The sequence below is a fragment of the Physella acuta genome, unplaced genomic scaffold (assembly GCF_028476545.2).
Source record: "Physella acuta isolate Inbredline_101_S28 unplaced genomic scaffold, ASM2847654v3 ptg000082l, whole genome shotgun sequence".
Taxonomy (NCBI): domain Eukaryota; kingdom Metazoa; phylum Mollusca; class Gastropoda; family Physidae; genus Physella; species Physella acuta.
Window position 1 is genome coordinate 201,523 of NW_026731602.1, and position 17,381 is coordinate 218,903.

Below are 17,381 nucleotides of genomic sequence, written 5' to 3' on the forward strand. Positions count from 1 at the left end.
GTCCGTCTGTCGTCCATCATGTCCACAACACAAGCTCTTGTCGAGAGTTCGAGACTGATTGGGTCTAGATTGATTGGGTCTAGATTGATTGTGTCTAGACTGATTGGGTCTAGATTGATTGTGTCTAGATTGATTGTGTCTAGATTGATTGTGTCTAGATTGATTGTGTCTAGACTGATTGGGTCTAGACTGATTGGGTCTAGACTGATTGGGTCTAGACTGATTGGGTCTAGACTGATTGGGTCTAGATTGATTGGGTCTAGATTGATAAGACGGTTGTAGCCTTGAGATTGTGCGTGGTCTCAAGAAGTCAACAGAAGGAAGATTATCCAGTATTAGATACTTCTGACAGTTGTCCATAAAATATGATACAATAATTGACAACATGTGTACACTAATCATATGCAACTTGCTTCCCATGTTATATTCTTTTTTTAACCTCAACTATATAAAAAAAAGCTGAAATGAATACAAAATAAAGATTATCTGCCCTTCCCTGTAGGGCCCATTTGAAAGCCAGCACCCGGGGCACACAGAAATGAAGTTTCATTTCCGGCGGCGTACAAAGCGGAAGTAGTTTTCGTTGTTCGACCGGTGCCTCAGCCTGACAACTCTCGGCGCCAGCTTGTCTCGCACGCGGGACTCCGCGAGATTTGTAAATGTCGGGGAGTGGCCGACTCTATCCCGGCAGAGGATCACCATTTACATGTTGATGGTGGCGCTTAGACGGATGACAGGCCCTAGTCCACTCACTCAATACACGAGCCACTCACTCAATACACGAGCCACTCACTCAATACACGAGTTAAACCACTCACTGAATACACGAGCTAAACCACTCACTCAATACACGAGCTAAACCACTCACTGAATACACGAGCTAAACCACTCACTCAATACACGAGCTAAACCACTCACTTAATACACGAGCTAAACCACTCACTCAATACACGAGCTAAACCACTCACTCAATACACGAGCTAAATCACTCAATGAATACACGAGTTAAACCACTCACTGAATACACGAGTTAAACCACTCACTCAATACACGAGCTAAACCACTCACTGAATACACGAGCTAAACCACTCACTCAATACACGAGCTAAACCACTCACTGAATACACGAGCTTTACTTATACACGTCAAAGAGATATATAATTCAAAACGGTCAAATCTCTAGTGCCATTGTTGCTGTAATAGCGTGTACTGATGTGTCGTGATATGTACTAATGTGTCGTCTTGTGTGTCGTGATGTGCACTGGTGTGTCGTGATGTGCGCTGGTGTGTCGTGATGTTTGATTATGTAAACTGATGTGTCGTTTTGTGTCGTGTATGTTTGTTGAGTATTTGTTGAATGTTTGTTGAGCGTTTATTACATTATGATTGTGATAGATGGAAACGTTTAAATGTACTAAATTTACTAAGTGTAGTTGATAACGCTATATCGATTGTTAATTAAAGTAAATTACATATTTAAAAAAAAATGTTATTATTGTATATTATTATCTCTATAACCACTTGCGACAAAATGAAATGTTATAACACAGCAACAGGTTGTGTCTATATTTGTAGAGATACTTGCATTGTGCCGAATCATTCAGTGTAGCAGACGGGTTATATATTGTCAGGTGTAGCAGATCTATAAAAATGGGCTAAATATGACATATTTTGTGTTTTAAAATACGTCAACGATCGCTAGTTTTTGTTGCAATATCTTATTAATTTATCGCATTTAAAATTACCATAACCGTAATGTGAATAAAATTTTAACATTTATTTAAATTCTACAATATGAGAGTAAGGTAAAACAGCTAAACTCCACCTCCTCTACCCCGCCTAATACAGTAGCCTAACTGAACAGTTAGCTCAACCTTATACGGGAACAAATTGTTTCACTTAATAAAATTTTGTTATTAAATTTAAAATAGGCCTCATCATATGTGCAACATATCTAAAGTTATTCTGGAGAGTACATCTGTTTTATTAATCGTAAAGTTCAAACTTCAAAACCTAAGATGTATCAATAAAACATACGGAGTATGAAATGTACAGCATAAATCACAAGAAACTAATGCTAGAATAATTGAAACGCCTTCACAACTTAATTGGAACATTATCCAGTGCATCCTTGCAAGTCCGCGATCTGATGGTTGTACCTTGGGGTTTGGCCGTCCTCATACACACATATACACACTCTTAACGTTCTAAGGGAAACTACCCGCTTATTATGATCGAAAAAATTGCGTCAACAGGGGAGACAATTAATATTTTCTCCAGAAATGATCATTCATAACATATTCATTTAAATTATAATTTTTTTTAAATAGTTAAAAGAAAAAGAATAAAATAATTATTAAAATACTTTGACACCGATTCTGCGTATTAAATTTATTAACATGTGTATCAACTTGAATAGAAATTATATTCTATTCATGTTGTTTTACACAATATATAGTTTTAATCGCTAGTAGCTTAATTCAATGTTTGCCTCACTAACGTTGTTTCTCACTGCTGAAAAGAAAGCAATCATCGTTTTTACTTTCTCGTATAATTTCTGAATCTACTTTGATTGCATATAGCTAGTCCAGGGGTCGGCAACCTGCGGCTCGCGAGCCGCATGCGGCTCTTTTGATATTAAGATAGATAGATACTAATAATCTTAATAAAAAAAATAACATTTGAAATAAAAAAAAATGTTAGTGGCTCTTTAAAACCAGTGAAATATTGAAAATTGTAACTTTTGGCTCTTCCGCTTCAAAAGGTTGCCGACCCCTGAGCTAGACACTTGAGGTTTAATATCTCGTCTCTCCATTAAAACTCAACCATCATACATTCAGCATGTCTGTAAATGACAAACACCCTGTGGATTGGTGCATACAGGATGGTGATTTATCTAAACTGCCAAGACTCCCACAGAATTTAGATGACTTTTCAGAGGCCTGTATTATTAAAAGTGTTGATTGGATTCTTCAGTTGAATGAGCAGCAGATAGAGGATGGAACTAAAGACTTGCAGGAAACTGATATTGCAGCTGGGGTTCCCTGGGCTCAACACAGTGTCGTCCCCTTTCACAAACAGGAAATGCTTCATCTTTAATGGAATGATGAGTAAAAAGTTCAGTCCCCAGTTCTTGCAAGAAGTCAGAGCCATGTCCTTTGACAGTGTTTTGATCCAGTAGTCCCAGTTCCTGCTGATGTGGTCATCTGCTTAGGTAGATGACCATCCCATCCCTTCACTAGAACAGGTTATACATTGGCTGAATGCACTCATTGACAGCCATTTTCAGCAGCTCAAGTTGGCGGAGGATGCTGACGAGGTTATTGTATCTCTACATCAACAGATCACTCACATGTCCCATTGGCTGCTAGAGTGTAAAGCCTTACAAGGAATGTTAGCAGAGCTGAAGAGAAAATTTGAAGAGCAACAGATAAGCACAAAGATCGGAGATTATTGTATAGAAGTTATTTCATTTTAAATGGTTTTAAATTTGCAATGTCATAAAAAAAACAACAATAATTACTTTCTCGTATTAAAAAAAAACAAACTACAGATCGTTTGCCGCCATAGTATTATTTCATACATTAAAATAGAAGTGTTTCCCAATCCGATCCATCATGGAGCTCGTGAGGTTTGTCATGAAGCTTAAGTCATGATACAGTCACCATAGAGGTGAAAAGTGGAATACAAATTACAGGTGTTTATGTGAGCCTAAACACACATTTAAAAGCAGTAAAGCTTAATGTAAAAAAAATTTCATAAAAAACGTTTTAATAACAAGCTTTTATGTACTAGTGCACTAAAAAGTAGAAAATAAATTATAGACTTCTATTTAAATAACTATAAAGAAAAGCGTGTGTCACTTTAGTATCTATTGGATACTTTTACAAATGTTTATGAAGCTCCCCGACTCGGAAAAACATAGTTTTGCAATCTTGTTCGTATGTCTGTGTGTGTGTGTGGATGTGTGTCTGTGTGTGTGTGTGTATGTCTGTAAACACGATAACTTGAGTACCGTTACAGCTAGGTTGATGAAATTTCATATATAAGCATTTTATCAAAATCGTAGATCCGTATCAACTTTTGAGCGATTTCCGGTAACAGGAAGTGGAACTTATTCTACTTTTGGTTTTTCAAAAGCCTATAACTTGAGTACTATTTCAGATAGATAAATGAAATTTCACGTGTAAGGAAAATATCTAATTATCTGTCTTCTTTCGAATTTTGAGTAATTTCTGTTGATTGGAAGTAGTAATTTTCGCTATTTCCAATTTCTCAAAGAACGCTTGTTCTTTTTTCTACGAGATTCTTTTCTATTTTTAAAAAAATATAAGTATGTAAAAACTGATTAAAAAATCATGTCTATATTCCCAGTTGCCATCCTCGTAGCGTTATTTAAGAATATTCGAGAAAGTTTAGGGGAGATCACTATCGCTTTATTTAAATCGTGATCGTGTCATTTGTTGTAATTTCTGCGGTATAACAAATTATGTAGATTACGGCAGTAGGCTAATTACATGAAAAATCACAACAAAATATTTAAGATGCGTTACATTAGCTTTAATAAATAATTGTATTGACCCACATGCGATCAGTAAAATATTTGAACGATCTACTCAACAACAAACAAAGACAGCTGTTGATAAAATATTTGAATCATCTACTCAATAACAAACAAAGACAGCTGTTGATAAAATATTTGAATGATCTACTCAACAACAAACAAAGACAGCTGTTGATAAAATATTTGAATCATCTACTCAATAACAAACAAAGACAGCTGTTGATAAAATATTTGAATCATCTACTCAATAACAAACAAAGGCAGCTGTTGATAAAATATTTGAATGATCTACTCAACAACAAACAAAGACAGCTGTTGATAAAATATTTGAATGATCTACTCAACAACAAACAAAGACAGCTGTTGATAAAATATTTGAATGATCTACTCAACAACAAACAAAGACAGCTGTTGATAAAATATTTGAATGATCTACTCCACAACAAACAAAGACAGCTGTTGATAAAATATTTGAATGATCTACTCAACAACAAACAAAGACAGCTGTTGATAAAATATTTGAACGATCTACTCAACAACAAACAAAGACAGCTGTTGATAAAATATTTGAACGATCTACTCAACAACAAACAAAGACAGCTGTTGATAAAATATTTGAATGATCTACTCAACAACAAACAAAGACAGCTGTTGATAAAATATTTGAATGATCTACTCAACAACAAACAAAGACAGCTGTTGATAAAATATTTGAATGATCTACTCAACAACAAACAAAGACAGCTGTTGATAAAATATTTGAACGATCTACTCAACAACAAACAAAGACAGCTGTTGATAAAATATTTGAACGATCTACTCAACAACAAACAAAGACAGCCGTGTCCGCATTGACCGCAAGCACAGGGCGACCTTCCTGAGGTCCAGCTGTCCAAGCTTGGGCAGGAACTTGGTCAGCTCGCTGTCCAGGTTGTCCTCACAGCTCAGGAGGGTGACGATCTCGGCCGCTGACAGACTCTGGAAGGCCAGCTGCGTGTTGGCCTCAATGGGCATCGCTTTCTTCAGCTCCTCGATCAGAGCGTCTCTGTTGCAGCGCCGGAGTCTGCTCGCCTCGTCCTCGCGCCGCGTCTGGCCAATCACGCGCATCGGGCTGAAGATGTTGCTCATGTCTGCTGGCGAGGTCGTGCTGTCTGCTAGTGGAGTTCTGGTGTCTTTTGGTGGGATTCTGGTGTCTTTTGGTGGGATTCTGGTGTACACTTGCGGTGTCCTGCTTTCTACTGGCGGGGTCCTGGTGTATACTTGCGGGGTCCTTTTATCTGCCACCATAGCCCTCCTCCCTGCTATCCGAGTACGTGGCGGCAATGGCGGTCTAACGCTTCTTTTATTTTCTGGGCGAGGGTCGGGTCCCGAGTCATGTGACGAAGGTTTTGTTTCACCCTCAGCAAAATAGTCGGAGTGACGATTTTGTCGAATGTCATCTTCGCTGTGGTCTGATTTGACGGAAGACACGCCCGAGTCAGCTGACTCATGTGTTTGACCATCGTCCAACTCGGGCAGCTCTTGGTATACATCCAAGGGTTCGGAAAATGAATTGGAATATTCTAGAAAGTTATTTCTGTCATGTGTTAGAGTGCTGTTGCTGTAGTGACATGATCGGTTATAAAAACATGGCGGCAGTAAAGTCTCGTCCACGTCGGAGATAACCAAGTTTTGATTTCTTAAGATCAAAACCTGAGAGTAGATGGAGTCCCGTGCTGTGACGTAATCACCGTCCACCTGGTACCGGTCGTACACGTGGGGGTCAGACTGACGGGCGAGGCTGTCGTAGGGGTAGGTGTCGTCCACGTGCACGCCGCGTCGCCTGACGCTGGGAGTCAGGGTTCGAATCTTCTTGTCGTGTGACCCTGCAGGTCTACTGTCGGAGTTTCCTGCAGCCGTGGACTCGACAGTGTGAGACCCACCCTCCCCCAACGGTCCCGAGTGTCGCGAGACTTGAGACGTTGGTCGCCCGGGCACGGCCGGGATGTGGATGGAGTCTGTGTCTTCATCCATGCTGGCGATGTTGGAGGTGCTGGACCAGAGGGGCTGGCTCTCTGCCGAGCTGGGGGTGCTGATGGAGACACGGACCCCGGGGACTTCCCCGCTGGAGACATGGACCCCGGGGACTTCCCCGCTGACCACGTGCACCCTCTCCATCACACCCTCACGAAATCCCTTCAGACGACTCACGCCTTCATTGCTGACGTCACGACCGCCATCTTGTAGTCCAGTGACAGGTGTTCCCCTTGCAGTCTGGGAAGACCCAGATTCGCCATGACCCGAGTCTGAAGGTTGAGGTTTACTGTGTGGAGCGACTGTGTGTTTGGATGTATCCACCTGTCGTCTGCCTGTAGAATCGTCTGCTGCTGTGCCACCAGACGGCGCCACCAGGATACAGAAGCTGCGGTCTGCCACACTGATCAGCAGACGTCTGGACTGGCTGGAACTGATCAGGGAGCAGGACTGACCTCCACTTCTGTTGAACTTTGAACGTAGGGTGACGTGTCCATTCTGTTGTAAGTTGTCAGACAAATTCAAGTCATGCATCACCTCCATCATGTCCTCCCTGCCATCGTTAACTACATCGAATGTGGTGGTATCTTCTTCAGATATATCTCCAGGTAGTTCAATGACCTAAAACATAATCATGAACTACAATGAATAACCATGAAATAAGCTCTGATTATGCTACCACATAATTATTAATAATTTACAAACTAACGAAACCCAGAAGTTTAAACAATGTATCAAAGCGAAAGTGGTTTCCACGGCATGATACTGTATTCCAGTATAAGAGCTAAAATTGTAAACAAAGCACCCCACTAAAAGACCTCAGAATGTAAAAAAGTTATTTACTTTGAGACAGTGAAACATGTGTGTGTGAATGTAAACAATTTGTAACATGAAACATGTGTGAGTGAGTACCTTGATGGACGTGTGTGAGTGAGTACCTTGATGAACGTGTGTGAGTGAGTACTTTGATGGACGTGTGTGAGTGAGTACTTTGATGGACGTGTGTGAGTGAGTACCTTGATGGACGTGTGTGAGTGAGTAACTTGATGGACGTGTGTGAGTGAGTACCTTGATGGACGAGCTGTATGTAGCACCACGTGACCTACAATGAAGTAAAGCATTTCTCCAGAACTTGCTGGACGTCACCTCTAACGTGTGGTCAGCCACTCGAAACTTGACGTCAGTACCTGTTGGGGGGGTGGGGGGAATTAGAAGGTGTTTCAGGTCAGTCACCTGTCATATGTGTCACCTTACATCACCTGTGTCCCAGCTAGGGCAAGCTGTACAGACACTAACAAACTAGACACCTACAGCTACTGATATCTGTCATATCATAATACTTACGTTTGTCCACATATAATCGAGATTGGATTACCTCCAGCCTACTACTCACCTAACGGAATATCCAGACTAATCGAGTGACCGCCCCTGACCATTGTGCCGGTGACTGTGGTCACATGACTGGAGTCTTGTAGCAGGAACATGCCCGTGAACTGGCCGAGAGTGGCAGGTAACCAGCCCTGTACCAGGTACACGACTACAGGTAAGCTAAATCTGGGGACAGATAAAGTGGCACCACATACACGACTACAGGTAAGCTAAATCTGGGAATAGATAAAGTAAGCAGAGCTGGATATCAGGTACACGACTACAGGTAAGGTAAACCTGGGAGTAAGATAAAGTGAGCAAAGCTGGATATCAGGTACACGACTGGATAATCAACTTATTTGAAATATAATTCGTGTTATAATCTATAACATATACGTGCACGATATATGTATTTGGACACATATCCAATTATCGGACATAATCGATCATTGTTTAAATATTCATTACTGCAGCAGGAGGTGTCACCTGTCGGAAGTCTACCTGGCCAGTTATTTGATTGGTTCATTTTCAGGTGTCTAATAATAGAATCACAGCCTGGAAGGTTAGGTCCAAGCACACCAACAATTTATTTACATTTAAAAAAAAAAGAAATCTCTTTCCCAAGTGAGGTTATAAAAATAAAGTTACCGTTTTAAAATGTCCCCAAATGTCATAACAGTGTCATCTGTCGTCTGGTCGTCATGTGAGATGGCATACAGCAGACAAGGCGTGTCGTCTGTCAGCAGCAGACTGGTGTCGCGCTGGTCCTGGAACATGAAGCACCGGGTGCCCGGGGTGCCGATGTTCTCGAACACGTGGTGGCTGGCCAGTGTCAGCACCTCCCCTGACAGGACCCGGTGGGGTACCAGCCTGGCCTGGTGGTGCTGGCGTACCATCTGGGGACAACAGGCGCACAATCAAAGTCTGGAACTCATCGGGAACATTGGCATGGGGACAACAGGCGCACAAAGTCTAGAACTCATCGGGAACATTGGCATGGGGACAACAGGCGCGCAAAGTCTAGAACTCATGGAGAATATTGGCATGGGGACAACAGGCGCAAAGTCTAGAACTCATCGGGAAAATTGGCATGGGGACAACAGGCGCGCAAAGTCTAGAACTCATGGAGAATATTGGCATGGGGACAACAGGCGCAAAGTCTAGAACTCATCGGGAACATTAGCATGGGGACAACAGGCGCAAAGTCTGGAACTCATCGGGAACATGGGCATGGGGACAACAGGCGCAAAGTCTAGCACTCATGCAGAACATTGGACTGGGGACAACAGGCGCAAAGTCTAGAACTCATGCAGAACATTGGACTGGGGACAACAGGCGCAAAGTCTAGAACTCATGCAGAACATTGGACTGGGGACAACAGGCGCAAAGTCTAGAACTCATCGGGAACATTGGACTGGGGACAACAGGCGCACAAAGTCTAGAACTCATCGGGAACATTGGACTGGGGACAACAGGCGCGCAATCAAAGTCTAGAACTCATCGGGAACATTGGCATGGGGACAACAGGCGCAAAGTCTAGAACTCATTGGGAACATTGGCATGGGGACAACAGGCGCAAAGTCTAGAACTCATCGGGAACATTGGCATGGGGACAACAGGCGCAAAGTCTAGAACTCATTGGGAAAATTGGCATGGGGACAACAGGCGCAAAGTCTAGAACTCATTGGGAAAATTGGCATGGGGACAACAGGCGCAAAGTCTAGAACTCATCGGGAACATTGGCATGGGGACAACAGGCGCAAAGTCTAGAACTCATCGGGAACATCGGCCTGGGGACAACAGGCGCAAAGTCTAGAACTATCGGGAACATTGGCCTGGGGACAACAGGCGCAAAGTCTGGAACTTATCGGGAAAATTGCCCCCCCCCCCCCCACATTTCACTTCTTGATAATGTACGAAGTGGTTTAGGGGTAGAGAGTTCGCCTTTGCTAAGCCGAAAGTCTCGAGGGATTTGGTTTCCTTCTCCGCCAATCACTGATGGGTATCGGATTTGGCTGAGCACACAATCTCGTCAAGCATGAACAGGTATGTTCCATAATGAGTTACATAACACCCCACAGATTAACATAATTATGTTATCCTGAAAGAAGGAACAGTCTAACAAAGTAGACAAAGATAGGCCTATAGACTATGGTGGCAAAGTTAGGAATAAAATAGTGGACAAAGTTAAGGCTAAAATTGTGGAAAATGCCTACAAATGTGCCGTCGTTTTTCCCCTTGCCTGTTTCAACATGAATCCTATTTAGATGAGCAGTAGATTTAAAGTTTTTACAAATAAATAGATTTACAATCCCAAGGTACGAATGCCGAGTATTTTATATAATAGAGTCCACAAAAGTCTAGACAAGCCAGAGTTATTTAAAGTTCTTTAAACATGTTTAATCACAGCGAGACAAAGAATTTTTTATCGATTTTCGCTCCGTATTGATTTCTCTTATCGAACAAAGATCTGCTTTATCAACAGTTTGATTAACTCACCAAATACGCCTGCAAAGGTTTGACCCCACCAACCAAAAAGCTCGTATGATCTGAAGACATCGCTTCCGCTATGGTGAAATATGGAACAGGAGTGGCCATTGGTTCACTGCTGGGATTTCCCGCAACACTGAAATAACCTGGTTAAAAATAGATCCAACTTTTAACTGCATGACATGTTTATATTGCAGCTGGTTCGGTAGGCATCTAAATAGCCCTAATATACTCACGTATAATCATCATGTACTTACCTGTATAGTCTACACGACCTACCCACGACCCACCTGTATAGTCTACACGACCTACCTGTATAGTCTTCGGGTACCAGAAGATCCCTGCCTACAATGCTGTACAGTTTAGTGACGTCATCCCACAGAACGTTCTGGACCGTCACCTGCCTGACGGAGCGCGTCTTGTAGAGCACCAGGGGTTGAGACCAGTCCAGGTAACCTTGGAGGTCAGCAAAGGAGTCAAGGTCACACGAAACAACTCTGGAATCACAAAGAGAGACAAATCGAATGTTGGAAGTCCAAACTTACAGCAAGATAAAGTATACCTTAGCTGAGACAAAGTATACCCCAGCTGAGACAAGTATACCCCAGCTAAGACAAAGTATACCTCAGCTGAGATAAAGTATACCTCAGCTGAATGATCACCTTCCCATCCCTACTCACCTGGGCAGAGAATATTTTTCCAGAACTTGCTCCAGACTGAGGGCCGGCTGACTAAAACTGAGGTGGGGGGTGGGCATATCCTGACCACAACATGGCCCCCTGTCCGTCATATCAAGGTCACAGTGGCCGCCCCCCTCTGGCTTCTCCTCCCCCATGTTCCACAGCCGCATCCAATCAAACAATCAAACAATCCTGTTGTGCCGACTGTGAATCTGACCTATCATTTCCGAAATGTCATTGGTCAATTTTAACCGAAACAATTTTCATCGAATGAATAATCAAAACAACATTGTAGCACTATAGAAGATATTAACAACCCAACGTATGTCTAAAAAAACACACAGTAGCTTTAAAGTCACTCACCTATTCAACCTCACAGGTGATAAGCCGATACTTTCAATATAAGTTTCACACTACATGTCCAGTTTGTGGTCTTGACCGTTGATCCTTATACTTGCTGTAACCATGGCAACGTCGTCATCTACCCAACTACTGTTGGAGTCTGTTTATGTGGATGGTGAACATCACGTGACCATCAAACACGATGGGGTGTGGGTGGGTGGGGGGTAGAGTTGAAAGTTGAGGTTTGTCTGGGGTCTACCTCGTCCAACCTGAAAATTAAACTGTAGAAATTAAACGTCCGACAAGTCGCATCGATACCTTGTTTTATCGATACTCTAACCTTGTTCCTAGCTCCTCATGTATAAACGTAGACCTAACCCTGACTAGCCCAGACTATAATCTTAATTCTAACACCGCACTGATATCAAATATCGACGCCATACCACGTGACCGTGTCGTAGGGTTTATTTAACAGCCAAACAAGGCCCTGTGTCAACAGATGGTTTACACGGGACTTTTTTAACAGGGGGTGTTGGCAGGGGGGGGGGGACTTTTTGCAGGGGGTGTCAGCAATGGAACCTGTTGGCAGGGAAGTGCTAGCAGTTGGCAGGGAAAGAAATCTGAGAACCTCCCCCAAACAAACATCCAGCTGTGGACACGCTTGATTGACTCCGTCATCGAAATATTTTCTGGCGACCATTCATGCGTGACAACATCCGTGGACTGGGCCAACAAGAGGTGCTGATGTTTGCAAACATATCACGTGACTGTGTGTGCTACTGCCGCGGACATTACGTGTTTATTACCACCAGTAAAGAAAAGTGTTATGCGTGTATCGTGTATCCCATAACCTCATCTGCCAATTGGGATTTTTTTTTTCTGCGAACCGCGCAGTTTCGGCCCCAATACGGGACTTGTATACCCCACCCCATGATATAAATTGTATACCCCACCCCCTGATATGAATAGTATACCCCACCCCCTGACATTCCCCACGCTCGGAAAGTCGTGAATAGAACTGATCTGCTAACACTGCCTCGTTTTGGGTTTACCTCCCTCGGATAGTTTCGGTTGTCACCTGATCAAGTTTAAACCATGGGTGGAAAATCCGGGTGGGAACCGAGGAAAAAATACCCGTCGGACCCCTGGAAAAAATACCCGTGGGTCCCCTGGAAAATATCTCCGTGGGCCCCAATGTAATAGTCCTGTTAGTGTTTTGATTTTTTTTTTAAATAATTTGTTGGCATTTGACTATTTCTATTCCTGTCAGTTCTAATGTTTACATCAGGTTCACGTTGTAATGTCTACACTATATTCACAATCGTCATTTAGTTCAAACATTGCATTGTATATACTCCCAACTACAGTGGAAAGGATACGGGGTGGATTTTAACGGGTGGGGGTAAAAATTCTCACAAGGATCCCAAAAATAAGGTTTCCTTAGTTGGTGACTGAGGAACGGTACGCTCTTATCACTTGATATATACACTAGCCGTCCCGGCCAGGCCCTGCACTGGCATTTGAGGTAAAAGTAATTTGTAAAGGACCGTGACTTATGTGCTCATTAAGCATCATATACCCTGCGTTGCCCGGTGTTTGGGAATGTATAAAAATTTTAAATGAAATGTCTATTTGTAAATATTACCATTGTCCCTTATTCTTCCCGGGTGCATTACTATGATCATTATTCGACATAAAGGACTGTTGTAAATTTACATTGATAGCTTTCTTTCACTCTCAAGATGTGTACATATTATACAGGATTTTTACAAAGAAGGAGCGCCATTTGTGTAAATACGTCGGGAGGGCAGAGAGTTGGGCATGTAAGGGGTAGGGCAGAGAGTTGGGCATGTAAGGGGTAGGGCAGAGAGTTGGGCATGTAAGGGGTAGGGCAGAGAGTTGGGCATGTAAGGGGTAGGGCAGAGAGTTGGGCATGTAAGGGATAGGGCAGAGAGTTGAGCATGAAAGGGGTAGGGCAGAGAGTTGGGCATGTAAGGGGTAGGGCAGAGAGTTGGGCATGTAAGGGATAGGGCAGAGAGTTGGGCATGTAAGGGGTAGTGTAGAGAGTTGGGCATGTAAGGGGTAGGGCAGAGAGTTGGGCATGTAAGGGGTAGGGCAGATAGTTGGGCATGTAAGGGGTAGGGCAGATAGTTGGGCATGTAAGGGGTAGGGCAGAGAGTTGGGCATGTAAGGGGTAGGGCAGAGAGTTGGGCATGTAAGGGATAGGGCAGAGAGTTGGGCATGTAAGGGGTAGGGTAGAGAGTTGGGCATGTAAGGGGTAGGGCAGAGAGTTGGGCATGTAAGGGGTAGGGCAGAGAGTTGGGCATGTAAGGGGTAGGGCAGATAATTGGGCATGTAAGGGGTAGGGCAGAGAGTTGGGCATGTAAGGGGTAGGGCAGAGAGTTGGGCATGTAAGGGGTAGGGCAGAGAGTTGGGCATGTAAGGGGTAGGGTAGAGAGTTGGGCATGTAAGGGGTAGGGCAGAGAGTTGGGCATGTAAGGGGTAGGGCAGAGAGTTGGGCATGTAAGGGGTAGGGCAGAGAGTTGGGCATGTAAGGGGTAGGGCAGAGAGTTGGGCATGTAAGGGGTAGGGCAGAGAGTTGGGCATGTAAGGGGTAGGGCAGAGAGTTGGGCATGTAAGGGGTAGGGTAGAGAGTTGGGCATGTAAGGGGTAGGGCAGAGAGTTGGGCATGTAAGGGGTAGGGCAGAGAGTTGGGCATGTAAGGGGTAGGGCAGAGAGTTGGGCATGTAAGGGGTAGGGCAGAGAGTTGGGCATGTAAGGGGTAGGGCAGAGAGTTGGGCATGTAAGGGGTAGGGCAGAGAGTTGGGCGTGTAAGGGGTAGGGCAGAGAGTTGGGCATGTAAGGGGTAGGGCAGAGAGTTGGGCATGTAAGGGGTAGGGCAGAGAGTTGGGCGAGAATACCTGTGCCGGTAGGGGTGGGCGCGGAGAACTCAGTGGGACATCTTAGTGTACAAAAAGGTGTTAGTTTGATCATACTGGTGGGGGTACAATTTTACCTGATGTCTCAACATGTACATGATATGAAGGGTGACTGATTTAATTTTTCTGAACAAAAATAAGTATACTACTTAAATTGCCAAGTTATAAAGAATGCTTTAAGGGCAACGTATTTTTTCAAAAAGTGGACTGAGCAGGTTTTTGCAAATAACCTTCTCAAATATTAGTTATTAGAGACTGTTTCATTTTCACACCTATTAGAAAATTAAGAAGAATTAATTTTAAAAAATGTTTTTATACACATATCATCGTTTACTTTTGTGTGTACTCAAAGAACTGAGAAAATTCGACACGCAGTTATATCCCTTTACTTGGTGAAATTGAGCTATAAATAAAGTCAATTTTTATTCATTTTCACTCTTGTTCAAAAACCGGTTAGTATATATTTTAAAGGAAGTTTTGTATACAAATCTTTTATCTTTTTATCTTTATGTATAATAAAAAAGCGGGAGAAATTAAAAGCTTAAATTCCTGACGCTGTTACCTCCCTTTAGCAATTAAAATTCATGCGTAAAAGCGCTTACTTATTTACCACTTTTATGATAAGTGCACAACATTTAAAACGTTTAACAAAACTATTTTAAAAAAAATCATTATTTATAAAAGATTGATCGCAACTGAAGCGTGAAATAAAGATGATGTTACCTGTAAACAGGATGTGTACATCAGTGAACTTACCTGTAATACATGTACAACAATGTGCAGCAATATACACACTAGTACACATTTGTAAACACAACTATGTGTACACACTATAGCCGTATGAACCCCTGTACACACGATGCCTACGATCAAACTACTTGACCTACCTTTAAAGAGATTTGACACCGTAAGTCAGCACAGTGTTTCAACTTCCTGTTGTAGATAAGTTTTATACCTGAGACACCGTGACACACCTGACACACCTTGACACACCTTGACACACCTGACACACCTTGACCTCCTACCTGATACACTAGGAGCTTCTGATTCGCAGGGAACTGCTGTCACAGGCTACATCTGCAGGGTGTTAGGGCCGGTAAGGTTCAGACAACCGTAGCCATGCAGAACTGTAAGCAGACGATTTATGTTCCCAGTTACATCCCCTTTTAAAGCCAGTTTTTGGGGAAATTATTCAATAGTGTAATGTGTGTGGGCGGCTTATGAATGGATCAAAAAGATTTTTCCAACCTTCCCTAGGTACACACACAGATATACACACGGGTACACATACAGGTACACACACAGGTACACACACAGATATACACACGGGTACACAAACAGGTACACACAGGTACACACAGGTACACACACAGATACACATACAGGTACACACACGGATACACACACAGGTACACACACAGGTACACACACAGGTACACACACAGGTACACACTCAGGTACACACTCAGGTACACACACAGGTACACACACAGGTACACACACAGGTACACACACAGGTACACACACAGATACACATACAGGTACACACACAGGTACACACACAGGTACACACAGGTACACACACAGGTACAGACACAGGTACACACACAGGTACACACACAGGTACACACACAGGTACACACACAGGTACACACACAGATACACATAGAGATACACACACAGGTACACACAGGTACACACACATGTACACACACATGTACACACACAGGTACACACACATGTACACATACAGGTACACACACAGATACACACACAGGTACACACACAGGTACACACACAGGTACACACACAGATACACATACAGTTACACACACACAGATACACACACGGGTACACAAACAGGTACACACACAGGCACACACACAGGTACACACACAGGTACACACACACACAGGTACACACACAGGTACACACACAGGTACACACACAGGTACACACACACAGGTACACACAAAGGTACACACTCAGGTACACACACAGGTACACACACAGGTACACACAGAGGTACACATAGAGCGTTGAATCATAGTTGACACTTGGGCCACGGTCTAACCTCACAGTGACAAACTGGATAAACTGGGAGTTGATAACAGAGTTATAGGCTCACACTTGTAGAGTTGGCGGTTTTAAAATCATTCTTATTAGCACATATGATTTTGATAGAATTGACCAAACTAGTAGTTTAGTATATATATATATATATATATATATATATATATATATATATATATATATATATATATATATATATATATATATATATATATATATATATATATATTTATATATATATATATATATATATATATATATATATATATATATATATATATATATATATATATATATATATATATATATATATATATAGATGCATGCCCGTATTGAAATATTAAATGAAGTTGAAATATTTAAAAAAAATAATATTAAATGATGCTGCTCATATCCATATGTAAATAATTTTAGCAAAGTCATCGCATTAAATATCCACTAGTGCAGCCATAAGATCCGCTTTCAAGATATGTACACGGTAACGTTATGTCCTTATATCAAGATATGTAAACGGTAACGTTATGTCCTTATATCAAGATATGTACACGGTAACGTTATGTCCTTATATCAAGATATGTAAACGGTAACGTTATGTCCTTATATCAAGATATGTACACGGTAACGTTATGTCCTTATATCAAGATATGTAGACGGTAACGTTATGTCCTAAGGCGACAGTTTGTGTCTAATATTGTGTAAGCTTTCATGTCTATACATCCTGTGTCGTAATTTCATTTAAAAAAAATTTCATATAAACAGTGCAGTCTGTTTATAGGCTAAACATATAGGCATTAATGGCATCCAGAAAGTAGTGCGTGTGTTACATGAATATCTTGAATGCTGATTCTATGACGGCATCTCCTTTTACTAAAGTGTGTTGTGATATTGCCCACACCACACAAAAGTGTGGTG

The 17,381-nt window shown here is 42.2% G+C and overlaps 1 protein-coding gene across 3 annotated transcripts; it reads right to left on the bottom strand.

Moving 5' to 3' along the window:
• Positions 1 to 4,561: 4,561 nt before the first annotated feature.
• On the bottom strand, positions 4,562 to 15,549 carry LOC131957833 (uncharacterized). 3 transcript variants are annotated; one of them, XM_059322638.1, is made up of 9 exons: positions 15,422 to 15,549; positions 11,479 to 11,726; positions 11,116 to 11,332; positions 10,748 to 10,932; positions 10,445 to 10,581; positions 8,594 to 8,841; positions 7,971 to 8,131; positions 7,646 to 7,764; positions 4,562 to 7,198 (listed from the first exon to the last, which is right to left on the bottom strand). In XM_059322638.1, the coding sequence occupies exons 3-9, from the start codon at positions 11,283 to 11,285 to the stop codon at positions 5,381 to 5,383; spliced, it is 2,838 nt and encodes a 945-aa protein (XP_059178621.1). In that variant the 5' UTR covers positions 11,286 to 11,332; positions 11,479 to 11,726; positions 15,422 to 15,549; the 3' UTR covers positions 4,562 to 5,380. The 3 variants fall into 3 exon arrangements, with proteins under 3 accessions (XP_059178621.1, XP_059178637.1, XP_059178630.1); XM_059322654.1 differs by lacking the exon at positions 15,422 to 15,549 and adding an exon at positions 15,284 to 15,344; XM_059322647.1 differs by lacking the exon at positions 15,422 to 15,549 and adding an exon at positions 15,153 to 15,247.
• Positions 15,550 to 17,381: the final 1,832 nt, after the last annotated feature.

Bases quoted from the DNA above. Each gene is read 5' to 3' on its own strand.
- LOC131957833 (XM_059322638.1), bottom strand. From the start codon at position 11,285: ATGCGGCTGTGGAACATGGGGGAGGAGAAGCCAGAGGGGGGCGGCCAC. The intron at 8,842-10,444 runs GTGAGTTAATCA...TGTTGTCCCCAG, and splicing joins AACCTTTGCAGGCGTATTTG to ATGGTACGCCAGCACCACCA. The intron at 8,132-8,593 runs GTAACTTTATTT...ATCTGTCCCCAG, and splicing joins TTTGGGGACATTTTAAAACG to ATTTAGCTTACCTGTAGTCG.